Here is a 14,997-nt window from a genome sequence, read left to right on the forward strand (position 1 = left end):
GTGGATAACAACGGCGTTGATTTTGCTTTTTCTTTTAGAGACTTTTAACATAATATTCCCATGTCTGGTATTTAGACTTATCGACAAGTTGTGTTGCTCAACAATTTTTAGACCGCCGGTAGAATTGTTGAGAATTTGAGTCTCCTGTTTGTTGGCGTAAGAGCAGAATGACTACCGGTATATATAATTTCGGATTGATGAAGGAATAGAAGGAAATGACTGATCAGTATATGTAAGATATTAGTTTGAGGTTCATCTGACAGCCTTACATTTGCTCAGAGTAGACACCTCTCTGCGTTTTTAATGAGGTTTTTAGGTTGATGATGTAACTCGTCACAAAAATGAGTCCTAGAAATTTTATTGCTGGTCTCCACCTGCTTATTGGGGCCATCTGCCCGTAAGTCTGGAACGTCGTGGATGTATTCCAACAGGCCTAATGAGCGCGCAAAGATCCCTCTTTTTCATTGAGCGTTTTGGTGGTAGACAGCAATGTTCCTTTTCAGCCTAAGCAGAAAGGAACTCCCCGCTGAGCTTTTGAAGGGTACTAGGCATTCTTGTTACTTTGGACCGTGACTTCCACACAGTTTCTTACTTGGCATAAAAGTGTGAAGGCATTGCCATCCTTTCCCAACAATAAAATGTTTTCCAGTACTCTATTTTTACTAGTGCATACCTATTTTATGATGGAGTGCCCAGGCTTTTAACAAAAAAAAAAAAAGAAAATGTTCAGGTAATTTTTCCTTTTGCATTCTTCAAGAATTTAAAACATTTCCAGTAATTTTTATCTGCAAAGCTAAATTTATCCATGTACATAAGGCCAGTCTAATTATGTAAATATGAATTGATGCACAAGGATGTTTCTTAAGATGGGTTACAAAGAGGCGAGTTTGGCTTCAATTGCTTTTATTTTTAAAGTCCCTGCCCCTGCTGCACCTGTCCCTGTCCCTGCCGCACATGTCCCTGCCCCTGCTTGCTTCTCTAACAGTGCAAACATAAACAATACAGGCTTGAAGTGATTTTTCCACTACATTTTAGCTAAAGCTCTTTTGGCCCAAACCTGTACTTGGCAATCTGAGGGGTGCCAGCATTCTGTCCGAGTCAGGAATCTTGACATGGATGGAATGAGAAGGCTACAGTCACTCGGAAGCACCTGGTTGGCTGGAGCCGGCAGGTGAAGCTCCTCCATCTGAGCGAGTCAAGAATCTCATCTCTGATACAATAACAAGGCTGCAGCCGCTCAGTAAGGGTCCTGTCACATTTAGCGATGCACCAGCGATCCCGACCACGATATGACCCGGTCAGGATCGCTGGTACATCGCTAAGGCCTGTTACACACTTCCGTTTTTGTGTCCGCCAAACGGATCCGTTTCCATTTTTTTGACGGAAACTGATGCAAACGGATCCGTTTTTAAAAAAACGGATCCGTTTTTTTGACGGATCCGCGGTAACCACTAATGGAAGTCTATGGGACAAAAAAAACGGATCCTGCAAAAAATGGCGGATCCGTTTTTTTACGGAAACCAACGGATTTTGACGGATTTGAAAAAACGGAAGTGTGAAACAGGCCTAAATGGTCACTAGTGAGCTGCCACACAGGCAGATCTCACCAGCAACGTAGCAGCTGTCGTTACTTACCTGTCAGACACGGCGATGATGACGTCCTTCCGCCTGCGTCCACGCGTCGCTCGTCGGCGCCAGCAGGAAACGGCCGACGAGAAACCGTCCCTGACGTTGCGCCATCAGCGATAACCAGCGGGGGAGCCGGTTGGAGCTAAGTATCGCACATAGCGATATCGCTAGCAATATCACTGCTGTGTCACAAAATCGGTGACGCTTAAGCGATATCGCTAGCGATCTCGTTTAGTGTGACGGGGCCTTAAAGGATGATTGACTGTAGGTGTCACATGACTCCCCCACCCGATGTTGACTCCAGCAGTCCAATGGGATAAATGGTGAGGAGCCCCAGGAGGGTGAGAGCCCCAGGGGGTGAATACAAGTGTTTTTTTTTTGTTTTTTTTCTTTTTTTTCTTTTACTCCTACCTGGGCCAAAATCAGATTTATTTAATGTAGCGAAAAAAACCCTTTTAAAATGCACCAGATTTATCAATGTGCCAGTTTGTCTACTGGCTGGCTCACTTTGGGCCAAGTATTTGCACCAAATTTGCGTTTGTTTTTTTTTGGCGCGCTGCATCACATTTAGGCGGCATTCCATTCTGTTACACTACATCTCGTTTTCCGTGAGGTCATGCCCCCAATCATTCCAAATTGTGATCATTTCCCCTGATGCAAGTCTGAGGGCTTATGTAGAAGGCAAATCTGTGTGGTTGGACCCTTCATGGCCGCACACACTATCCCCACGTGTCCCTATTATCTGCTGCACTGTGTGGCAAAGTTTTCCAAAGGGAAATGATAAGTAACTTTTCTCATTGATGTATGTTGAGTCCATTAAAGCCTTAATGTGTACAATAGTGACAGGGGTTCGGTGTGAGCATATAGCAAGGCACCATATTATACAAATCCATAACCTCATAACTAAAGATGCTGCAGGCCGTGAACTGTATGTAACATGGCTAGTGTGCACGCTCCATCTTACTGCAGGGAGAGACACCAGTAACAGACTGGCAATAGCTGTATATCGTTTACGGGGGGCAGACAGAAAGAAATTCAGAAAATCAGCAGAATAGACAGGACTAATCAGATTTGTGGTGGTCTCCCAGTGCAATCTGGGATTGAGGCTGTGAATCTGCAGACACACTTATTGCTCAGAATACTAGAATGTACAGCAGTGTCCTCAGACATCTTTATTACTTGTGAAAATCTACTAAGGAAACTATTTTCATCATTTTCCCTTTAAGTTTCTACTAAAGTGGATCTGTCACCAGATTTCACTATACAAATTGTTGACGTTATTAAATCGATCTATTAGAACCAGTATACTTTTAAAAAAACTTACCCTGTTTTGTTATCATCTTTTTACTAGCACTTGCTGTTCATTGTTGGAATTTTTTTTACAGCAGAGTATCTTTTCACGTTCGTTGTACTGTGTTTCTCTGTGTTCTAGTCTCTTGGTGGTGTGAATACTGTCTTACTGACTTGTTCACTGTATGTGCTTGGCCCATGTGTTCCTTTTTAAAAAAAAACTTAAAATCCTCCTTTTAATATCAGGATATTACACCTATTCTGAGATTATCAGTCCAGCTATGGAGAGTTAAGGTACTGTCACACTTAGCGATGCACCAGCGATCCTAACCAGCGATATGACGCGGTCAGGATCGCTGGTGCATCGCTAAGTGGTCGCTAGTGAGCTGCCACACAGGCAGATCTCACTAGCGACATAGCAGCGGTCGGGGGTCGCTACTTACCTGTCAGACGAGGCGATCCTGACGTCCTCCCGCCCGCGTCCGCTCGTCGGCGCTACAGGAAGCCCAGCAGGAAGCCGACAACGAGAAACGGTCCAGGACGTTCTCGCGTGATCAACGATAATCAGCGGGGGAGCCGGTCGGAGGTAAGTATCAGACATAGCGATATCGCTGCTACGTCACAAAAAACAGTGACGTTATAGCGATATTGCTAGCGATATCGCTTAGTGTGACAGGCCCTTTAGAGAGTGCTTGTGGCCACCCAGCCTGACTCAAATTGCAGCTTCCACTGAGCAATGTAGACACACAGCAGGGAGGAGGGACACTGAGGTGTTGGCAGTCAGGATAAATGAAAGGAAATTGATTTAAAACTTTCTAAAAGGATTATACAGCCATTCTGACGTATATTTTTTAGTATATGCTTTCCCATCATGTCTAAATTAAGATGAATGCAGTTTGTATTGTGAAATCTGGAGACAGATACTTTCTTACCTTTAATTTCCGTAAAAACGAATGTTTACCCCCTCTCCTGACATTGGACGTACTGATACTGGGAGGCAAAAAAGCAAATGCACAGAAAGTTCTTGATCCCGAATGTGTTAAGCAGACTTGCATTTCAATTCGTTGTCTATTTAAGCTCATTTAGGCTGGGTTCACACGTATCGGAACTCTCGCGGAAATTACCGCGAGAATTCCAGAATTCCATTCCGCGGGAAAATCGCATTTTAAATTCCCGCAATTTTCCCGCGGAAAAACTAGCATTTTGCAAGCGTAATTAGCTTGCAGAATTGCTAGCGTTTTCCAAGCGATCTGGAGCATCGCTTGGAGAACTGATTGACAGGTTGGTCACACTCGTCAAACATAGTGTTTGACGAGTGTGACCAACTTTTTACTATTGAGGCTGCCTATGCGGCCTCAATAGTAAAAGATAGCATGTAAAAAAATAATAATAAAAAAAAAATTGTTATTCTCACCTTCCGACGTCCCGCGCAGCCTTCCCGCCTCTCTCCACGCTCCCGGTCCCAGTAATCCTTTGCGACAATTACCGCGATGACGTCTGTTCTCGCGGGATCATGACGTCTCGCGAATGACCGCAAGAACGGACGTCATCGCTCGCAAAGGCTTACTGGGACCGGGAGCGTGGAGAGAGGCGGGAAGGCTGCGCGGGACGTCGGAAGGTGAGAATAACAATATTTTTTTATTTTAAATTCTATTTTTTACAGGGATATGGTACCCAAAGCCCGGAGGACGGTCTCCTCTCCTCCGGACCGTGGGTACCATCCGCAATTGTTCTGCTTACTTTTCGCATGGTGTACACAGCCACATGAGGAAAGTAAGCAGAACAATGCATTCCTATGGGTGCGGGATCGCCGCGATTCCGTGAAATTAATGAGCATGCTGCGTTTATTACCGCAAAGCGATTCCACCGCGGTAAAAACCGCAGCATTAGCACAGCATTGCAGAATCCCATAGGAATGCATGGGATGCTTATTTTTCGTGGTTAAAACAGCCGCGGAAATGCGAAAAAAACACCACGTGTGAACTCAGCCTTACACTGCCAAAAGGCGGCCATTAAACAACTATCGATCGGCTACATGTTTGCGGATTCACAGTTGTTTAATAGCGTGTTTAGATAGGCCGACCGACCTTTCAATGCACACACCACGATCAGTAGAAGTGTCTTCTGTGTGCATATACTGTCGTTCTCAGCAGCACATGTCCTGTTTACCCAGGACGATGCGCTGCTGAGTGATTATTTTTAAGCAGGCTTAAAAATCATTTCACCCAACAGATGAATATTTTGCTTGTTGATCTGCTTATTGGCGGCCTGTTTACACTGCACACTTATCTGGAAACAAGCCTTTCTAGGAACTTTCGTTCAAATTAATCAACCTTTGTAAATTCACCCTAATGGTACTGTCACACTTAGCGATGTACCAGCGATCCCGACCAGCGATATGACGCGGTCAGGATCGCTGGTACATCGCTAAGTGGTCGCTAGTGAGCTGCCACACAGGCAGATCTCACCAGCGACATCGCTGGGGACGGGGGTCGCTACTTACCTGTCACACCAGGCGATCTTGACGTCCTCCCGCCCGGCTCCACGCGTTGCTCGTCGCCACAGCAGGAAGCGCCGCAGGAAGCTGACGACGAGAAACAGTCCTGGACGTTCTTGCGTGATCAGTGATAACCAGCGGGGGAGCGGGTCGTAGGTAAGTATCACACACAGAGATATCGCTAACAATATCGCTATAACGTCACAAGTTATAGCGATATTGCTAGCGATATCGCTTAGTGTGACAGTACCTTTACAGTATAAAAGCATGCTTATCCTTAGCGATGATTGCTATTATTTCTCCTAATCTCCTACACCGCCTACTGTATAACTAGACAGCTGCTAGCCGTGTGCTGTGTCTATAGCTGAACTTACACGTTAGATAACTGTTGCCTGAACAGTCCTTGATTGGAAACTGTCTCAACTCTTCGTCTCCCTTTCACCACTTCCACCACCACATCCACCACCATATTCATGGATACTTCGCTCAGCTGAGCTCTCATTCCTATGACCTCTATTGGGATAGCAGAGTGACTTGCTCCAAGAATCAACCGGCAGCAGCCTTTCTGCTCAAAGAAAGAATGACTGAGTTCCAATAACCTGATCCTTGTGTCCCCCAACATAATCTGTCGGGACAGTCAGGTGACCCTTATGCAAATTTAGATGTTTAGGTGACTTTTATCCAATGTGTATGAGAGCCTTAAAGCGATTGTCCACTAGTTTCACAAACCCTTCTCAATCACTATATTCCCCTACTTTAAAATAAAATCCGCCTTTAATTGCCTTTGTTGCTGGCGCCGTTCCAACGATAACATCATGTGAACCCAGCAGCAAATCGGCATCTGCTTCATCCTCTCTTCTTTTTGATAAATCTGACATCTGGAAAAAGTGAAAGCTGCTGCTGTTCTGTCTTTCTCTGTATGTCCGTTACGTCCTTTTCAGAATGAAGTGGCCCATTTAGTGGCCGGTGGCTCCCTGCAGGGCACACGTCACATAACTACGTTGCACGAGCCCCAGGAGACATGGTGTAGACCACGCTGGAATGGCACAGGTGGCTTTTATTTTACTTGAGGAATATAGTGTTTGAAGAAGGGTTTTCTGAGTAGTGGACAAACCCTTTAGGCTACTTTTACACTTGCCGTATTTTTTGCGGTCCGTTAGTGTGGAACGTTTTTGCAGGCCATATTTTTTGTGGTCTGCTGCAATAACGGACTGCAAAAACGTTTGCGGATCACCGTTTTTTTTCCAATACTATGGAAATAGTTTTGGGAAAAAAAGTCACGGTGTGCCGCAAAAACAAACTTCCGTTTTGTCATGATTCATGCTGGATCATGACAGATAAATGCACAAAGTAACCTTTTTTTTTTCTTTGAGCTGTGTGCTCGGAGTTGGTTTTTGCCCCGGGTGGCCTTAGGGTCATTGCACTCTGGTGTCGTTTGTTCTAAGTTTTCCCCCCGATGGTGGTGAGCGTCATTGCACTCTTGTTTCTTTAGTTAAGTGCACATGATTATATTGCAGGTGTGATTGCTGGCTCTGCTATAAAAGTCACAGGTGTTGCAATTAGTGTTGGTGATGGTGTTCATTTCAACCATCCTTGGTGGAGGAAGGAGCTGGAGAGAGCTCTGACAGAGCTTGGTGTCAGCGATTCTGGAGGAGAGCTGCATGCTGGTGGTGGACTCTGTTGCCAGGAGCAAGTGCAACAGAGTAAAGCTAAGTGGTGTTTCCCTGTTTGTGTTTTTTCCTTAGTGTGTATTAGTGCAGCGGTAGGGCCAGTGCCTGCGCCACCCAGCTCCCTAGCAAGGGATAGGTGTAGGGTGTGCTAGGGCGACAGGTTCGTGATCAGCGCCCGGTGCGGAACCGGCAAAGGGAACGTTAGGAGCGTTAGGGACTGACTTGGGGGAGTGCAGGAGGTTTCCACGTCCCCTTTCCCTATCGCAGGGCCCACCGTTGTAACTGTTTCCCTACCCCTTGTCTTGTTGTTTTAGTTACCGGCCTGTGAGCCGTGTCACACAGGACAGTATCACGTGTCGCGTCCTGTTTTAGTTACCGGCCTGCGAGCCATGTCACACAGGATGGCTCCATGTGACACGTTTGTTTTTGCAGCCCCATTGATTTACAAGGGGGGCCGTGTCCGTACGCCTTTATAGAAGATCGAGCAAGCTCCATCTTTTATCAAGGCCACAAACTGGCCCTCACAGCTGTACGGCACACGGCGCACTGTGGAATTTTTGCGGGCCAAATTTGCGGCCCCATAGAAATCTATTGGGGCCGCAAAATCGGCCTGCCAAAACACGATAAGTGTAAAACCAGCCTTAAATAAAGTGTATTGCGTATGCTAAGGGAAAAATATGTACCATATATTCTAATTTGGAGTTATTCTGATCTGATATTCTGTAATCTTGCTTTTCCTGTTAATGCAGGAAGAAAACTTTGATGTAACCAAGACTGTTTTCTCTGTACTAGATCGTGGATTCGCCATCTGATGTGGCAGACAAGGCTGACCGCATTATTACCATGCTGCCATCAAGCTTGAATGCAATTGAAGCATACACAGGAGCAAATGGGATTTTGAAGTATGTTTTCCTAGCTGGTTTGACTAATGTCCTTTTTTTTATGTAATGTGTATGAAGTTTTTGTGTCAGAACATATGTGATCTCTTCATTCAAATCGTGTATGTGCCAGTGATGCAAATGAAAGCATTTCATGATTAGGAGTCGGTGTTAGCTTACTGGGTTTATCCAAATTTACATTCAAAACAATTTAGCATTATGCAGTGTTTGAGAAGGCACACCTCCAGACAAAGTCAACATGCATGCCTTGCATCAATAACCTTCATGTGTGTAAAATGTTGCTTAGACCATCGGGTTCATCTGTATTTTTCTAGATTAACTATGTTAAAGAGAAGTCGTCATCATCAGAAAAGGACCTCCTGTTTAAATTTAGCTTTTTACTCTTCGCCACGACAGCACCCACTGGAGGTATCGGATCCGCCCATTTGGAACAGGAAACCCTACAGGAAAGATAAAAGGGGCGGTCCGCCTTTCCTCCTCAGTTTTGGTTTCCTGTTCCAAATGGAGCAGGATCCTGCAGGATCTTACCCGGGCCATGCATCCGCCTGTGCGGTCTCCTCGGGAACGGCAGGGGCTGCGGTCCGGAAGCAGCGTCGGGGGAGATTCCGTTTGACGGCTCCCCCCTCGTCTGGTGGCATAGTGGTAATGACCGGGTCCGGGGAGGGCCGCCCGGTCTTACCAGGGAGCAGGCCGGGCCGGTCCAGTATCCGGGGGATCCCCCCCCCCCAAATCGGTGGGGATATAGCGTGGAGGTGAGGCCATGAGCGCGCGAGCGAGTAGCGGTGGCGCGGAAGCCGGCCGTCACCCGACGCTCCTATACCCCGGAAGTAATGGTTGAACTTCCGGGGTAGGATGGCGATGACGCGGCGCATGCGCCCTGTGACAGGGCGACTTCCGGGGGCTCGACAAGAAGGAAGATAAAACAGCGCTGCAGCGCTGCATCGTTGGAACCATGTCGTCCCCCGCAGAGTCGCAAACCCCAGCAGGGGATTCAGCTGGGGGCAACTCCACCAGGGACCGCAGCGCCAGGACAGAGACTGCCCGCAGGAGCGAGGCAGCAGAAACCCGATCCAGACCGTCTCAGCCATCCGACCCGGTATTAAGCTTCACTGGGTGAGTGTGCAAAGTATATACTCTACCTATTAAGCTAACCTCCTCCCTCCCCCCCCCTCCTCTCTTTACCTTTGACCTCTCACTTCAGTCAAAGAAAAAAGAAAAAACTAAACATAAAGAATGCGCATTATGTTCAGATCCTCTCCCTGACTCCTACCCCAAAAAACTCTGCAAACAATGCACGAAAGAGACCAGGCAGGGGTCGACGATATCTTCCAAAGATATCCGAGCCATAATTAGGGAGGAAATACAAGCCATCAACCGCGCCAGCACTCCCGCAGAGTCCAGTCATAAAAAACAGGTCATTGTTAGTTTAGAGTCAGAGGAAGAACAGGAGTTAAACTCAGGCTCCGCATCCACGTCCTCATCGTCATCCTCGGAGATGGAAGGACGCGCATGTTTTCCACTGGACAGCGTAGATAACCTTGTAAAAGCGGTTAGAAATACTATGGGATGTGAAGAAGAAAGGGGAGCCCAAACCGCGCAGGACATTATGTTTGCGGGATTGGCAGAGAAAAAGAGGAGATCATTTCCGGTGATACCGGCAATTAAGGACCTCATCAAAAGAGAGTGGGAGAAACACGACCAGAGGGGTTTTCTCCCATCAGCCTCAAAACGGAAATACCCGTTCACTGATGAGGATCTATTAAAATGGACTAAAGTACCAAAGGTGGATGCCGTCATATCCTCCACTTCCAAACAGACCTCGATCCCGGTCGAGGACGCAGGATTGTTAGCAGACCCATTAGACCGAAAAGCTGAATCTTCGCTCAAAAGGTCCTGGGAATCCACCACCGGGGTATTCAAACACGCAATAGCCAGCACATGTACTGCTAGATCAATGCTGGTATGGCTAGATCAATTAGACCAGCAGATTGAGCAAAGAGTGTCAAGGGAGAAACTGCGTGCAGCCATCCCGTTGATAAGAGGTGCAGCTGCCTTTATGGCAGACGCTTCAGCGGACACCCTAAGACTGGCAGCGAGGTCGGCAGCCCTGGTGAATAACGCCAGACGCGCGCTGTGGATAGAGCTGGAAAGGGGATGCACAATCAAAATCCAAAATTAGTGCAACCCCATGCGAGGGTGAGTTCCTCTTTGGAAAAGCCTTAGACGAAATTCTCGCCAAGGCAAAAGAAAGGAAAAAGGCCTTCAGTGATTCTCCCATTCCGTTTTATAGGAAAACCTTTAAAAGGCGGCCATTCGGGAGAAGAAGGCAGTCGGACAGAACGAACAGATGGGCCACGAAAGACGAAAAGCAGAAGGGTACCATCTTCAGAGGGCCAACATATAGGAGAGATAAAAATTAAGAGTTTAGACCCACCAGTTGGGGGTAGATTAAAATTTTTTTTTACCAAGTGGGAACAAATTACGTTAAACCCATGGATTTTGAACATAATCAAAGAAGGAATAAAGATTGAATTCCTTCGGATTCCCTATGAGTTCTTTGTTATAACTCGCCTTAATTCCTCAGTTCAGCAAAAGGCTCTCAAAGACGAGATTCGAGTCCTACTAGCTAAAAAAGTTTTAGTTGACGTCCCTGAGGAACAACAGGGTAGAGGTTTTTACTCTCCCCTGTTTTTGGTGCCTAAACCAGACGGTACGTTTAGAACCATTATTAATTTAAAGAAGCTAAATTCATTTATAAAAAATTATAATTTCAAAATGGAATCAATTAGATCCACTATAAAGCTTCTTTTCCCAGATTGCGTAATGGCAGGGATTGATTTAAAAGATGCTTATTATCATCTCCCTATACACAACAGATGCCAGAAATACCTAAGAGTCGCAGTGGAAGTCGAGGGAAGGATTCGTCATTTCCAATACGCGGCCATGCCCTTCGGGCTTTCCACGGCACCAAGAATATTTACCAAGGTGATGGCAGAAGTGATGGCCTACCTTCGCCAAAAAGACACACTAATTGTGCCATATCTAGACGACTTCCTAATAATTGGGAATTCAGTCAAACAATGTACTGAACGCGTAACTGACGCAATCTCCTCTTTTCAGAGCCTTGGCTGGATCATCAATATCCAAAAGTCCAGACTCGATCCGCAATCTCTCCAGACATTTCTGGGATTTCATCTAGATTCTTTGACCCAGAGATATCTACTACCTCAGGTAAAAATCACCCTCACAAAACAAAAAATACAAGCAGCTATAGATAAACCACGTGTATCCTTGAGAGAAGCAATGTCACTGTTAGGATCACTAAATTCTTGCACCCCGGCAGTCCGGTGGGCCCAGTACCATGTCCGTACGCTACAACACCAGATCCTCCAAGAGGATAAGCGACATAGTGGTCATTTGCAGAGCAAAATAACCCTGTCACAAGAAGTCTTGACTTCCCTAGAGTGGTGGTTAGACGATAACCATTTATGTTCAGGAGTTCCATGGGTTATAGTTCCATCCTGTATCGTAACCACCGATGCCAGTCCCCAGGGCTGGGGAGCCCACATGGAGGATGGGTTTCGTCAGGGAAGGTGGAGTAAAGAGGAATGCGATTACTCATCTAATTTAAAAGAACTGACTGCAGTGTTCTATGCTCTATACAACTTCCTTCCGCAGCTCCAACAGAAGCATGTAAGGATCCTGTCGGACAACACCACCACAGTGGCATATATAAACAGACAAGGAGGAACTCGATCAGAGACTCTGATGTCTTCAGCGTCAAGAATTTTAAACTTAGCAGAAAACTATTTTTTGTCCCTCTCGGCCCTTCATATCAGAGGCGAGAGCAATCAAAAGGCAGACTTCCTAAGCCGACACACTCTACGACAAGGAGAGTGGTGCCTCAATCGGAAGGTCTTCAGGGACATAGTAGCCTCATGGGGACAACCCGAGGTGGACCTTTTCGCCACAAAGGAGAACAGGCAGATAAAAACATTTGCCTCCCTATCTCCGTCAGATCACCCAGACATTCTGGACGCCTTTCTGACTCCATGGAATTTCAACCTGGCGTATGCGTTCCCTCCATTGATCCTCCTACCTCAAGTAATTCGGAAGATCAGAGACGACAAAGCAAGAATAATCTTAATAGCACCATTCTGGCCAAAAAGACCGTGGTTTTCGTGGCTGCAGATTATGTCAATAACAGATCCTTGGATCCTTCCGACTGCCAATCTACTCTCCCAAGGCCCCTTTTTCCACCCTCAAGTGCTCAGCTTGCACTTGACGGCGTGGAATTTGAGAGGCAGTTATTGAGGACAAGAGGATTCTCGGAGTCCTTAATTACTACACTACTACAAAGTAGAAAACAGTCCACAACCCAAATTTACACTAGAATATGGAAAAAATTTCTTCAATTCCATACAGTACCTCATACAGCAGAAGTTCCGATAATCCCAATCTTAGAATTTCTGCAGAAGGGGAAAGACTTAGGCTTAGCAGTAAATACACTGAGAGTACAAATATCGGCATTAGGAGCACTATATGGCGATAATATAGCAGGCAACAAGTGGATAACTCGTTTCATTACAGCATGTGAACGAATAGCTCCAATCCACATACCCTCCGTCCCTACATGGGATCTAAATCTGGTCTTAGACGCCCTAACGGTAGACCCCTTTGAGCCGATCGACACAATACCCTTCAAATACTTAGCACTTAAAATGGCCCTCTTAGTATCACTGACCTCAGCTAGAAGAGTAGGTGATATCCAGGCCTTGTCAATAGATCCACCGTTTTTCCAAGAATACCAAGACAGATTGGTATTAAAACCAGACCCTGCCTACCTGCCAAAAGTGGCAACAAAATACCATAGATCTCAGGAGATACTCCTCCCAACCTTCTATGAAAATCCCTCTACTCCGGAAGAGCAGAAGTTCCATACTCTGGACGTCAAAAGAACTGTCCTGAAATATATTGAGAGGTCCAACAGTTGGAGGCAGAGTAGGGCCCTATTTGTTTCATTTCAGGGCTGTAAGAAGGGGTATGGAGTCACGAAGAGCACCATTTCCCGGTGGATCAGAGAGGCCATTCGTTTAGCCTACTCCGCAAAAAACGATGATCCTCCAGGGAACATCAGGGCGCATTCCACCAGGGCAATGGCAACCTCTTGGGCGGAAAAGGGATATGTTCCGATTGAAACTATATGTAAGGCGGCAGTTTGGTCATCCCCTTCTACCTTCTATAACCACTACAGACTTGATCTTTCATCAACCTCTGACTTAAGCTTTGGCAGGACTATCCTTGGCACGGTGGTCCCACCCAGGTGATGGTCTCTGGAATCTCTCCAGTGGGTGCTGTCGTGGCGAAGAGTAAAAAGCCGGATTACTTACCGGTAATGCTCTTTTAATGAGTCCACGACAGCACCCGTTCACTTCCCCCCCTAAGGATATCAATAGTTAAAGTATATTAACCAAATAATGGATAAGAAAGATGTTAAAATAAGAGAACATTGCCTAATCCTTGGCGGTCCCTCTGGTACTCTGAAACGAAAAACTGAGGAGGAAAGGCGGACCGCCCCTTTTATCTTTCCTGTAGGGTTTCCTGTTCCAAATGGGCGGATCCGATACCTCCAGTGGGTGCTGTCGTGGACTCATTAAAAGAGCATTACCGGTAAGTAATCCGGCTTTTTCTGTTTTAAACGTCTTTTTTATATATTTTTGGCAATGTTTTTTTCCCATACCTGTATTAAACATTAAAAAAAACGTAAAACTTGTAATGATTACTCTTCTTGTTTCAGGAAACACATGTATATAGTCAAGCTCTAACTTTGTCTTTATACTAAAGTGTCTAATGAGCCTGTGCAAAAGTGTAAATGTGAAGGAAGGGGAGCAGGGTCTTTAATTTAGTGCTTTTCTGTCAATTTAAAGCGGTCATCCACCCTGGAACTGAAAAGTGGCTATACATATGTATAGTCCTCCTACCTTCTGCTGCCATTGCTGAATATGGTTTTTCAGTTTCCTGCATCCGAGACTCTATTGATAAGGCCGGGATCACACATGCAAGAAACTCGACCGAGTCTCGCATGTTAATACCCGGCATATATTGCTACGCGGCGTCACTCTCTGATCCGAGTGCCGGCGGCAGTGTCGGGTATTAAAGTACGAGACTCGGCCGAGTTTCTCGCATGTGTGATCCCGGCCTCTTTTCTCCTGCCTCACCCTGTAGAGACTTTTTTGCTACCCTCTGTACTGCTGTAGCAGCCATATTGGACACATCAGGACTGGACCTCTGGTCCCAGTGGATGAGGAAGTGGTTGGCAAACAGAGGGCATCAGTTCCTTTTGGTGCTGGACTGAAGGGCCACTTTAAGGTTCACAAACTGCCTCTTTGCTGTGCAATTTGCTTTGTGGATTTCTAAGGCTACTTTCACACATCCGGTGTGTGGGGTCCGGCGGCGTGCGGCGAAAAGCCGGGCCGCCGGATCCGGCCTGCAGCCGTGACACCATATGTGTGTGCGGCGTCTGATACGGCTCGGACGTGATTTAAAGGAGCCGCAGCAGGAGGTGGACAGAGACAGCCGCTGAGAGAGACAGCTGCTGAAAGGGAGGTGAGGAGAGGGGAGGAGAGGAGAGGGGAGGGGAGAGGAGAGGGGGTTGGAGAGAGAGAGAGACATGTGGGGTTAACACTCAGTGTCCGGGCGAGAGAATCTCTCTCTCTTGCCGGGCACTTGTGGGGTTAACCCCACAGAGATCTCTCTCTCTCACCCAGACACTGTGAGTGTTAACCCCACAAGTGCCCGGGGAGAGAGATCTCTCACAAGTGTCTGGGTGACAGAGAGATCTCTCTCTCTCTCACCGGGCACTTGTGGGGTTAACACTCACAGAGTCCGGGCATGCGCTGTGGAAAAAGCCGGTCCGGCGCTGAGAAAAAACGTTGCAGAGAACGTTTTTTCCAGACGCCGGACCGGCTGTTTTTGTCGGATCTGGCAAAAACCGGATACGCCGCATAGGCAT

At 46.6% G+C, this 14,997-nt stretch overlaps 1 protein-coding gene across 1 annotated transcript in view; it reads left to right on the plus strand.

Moving 5' to 3' along the window:
- Positions 1–14,997, plus strand: part of HIBADH (3-hydroxyisobutyrate dehydrogenase) — a 241,502-nt gene that overhangs the window by 26,723 nt on the left and 199,782 nt on the right. The window contains exon 3 of the mRNA XM_073581362.1: positions 7,879–7,988. Within this exon, the coding sequence (XP_073437463.1) occupies positions 7,879–7,988 (110 nt within the window). The remainder of the gene's footprint in view (positions 1–7,878; positions 7,989–14,997) is intronic.

Source organism: Dendrobates tinctorius, unplaced genomic scaffold (assembly GCF_039654945.1).
Source record: "Dendrobates tinctorius isolate UK_male_01 unplaced genomic scaffold, ASM3965494v1 ptg000070l, whole genome shotgun sequence".
Taxonomy (NCBI): domain Eukaryota; kingdom Metazoa; phylum Chordata; class Amphibia; order Anura; family Dendrobatidae; genus Dendrobates; species Dendrobates tinctorius.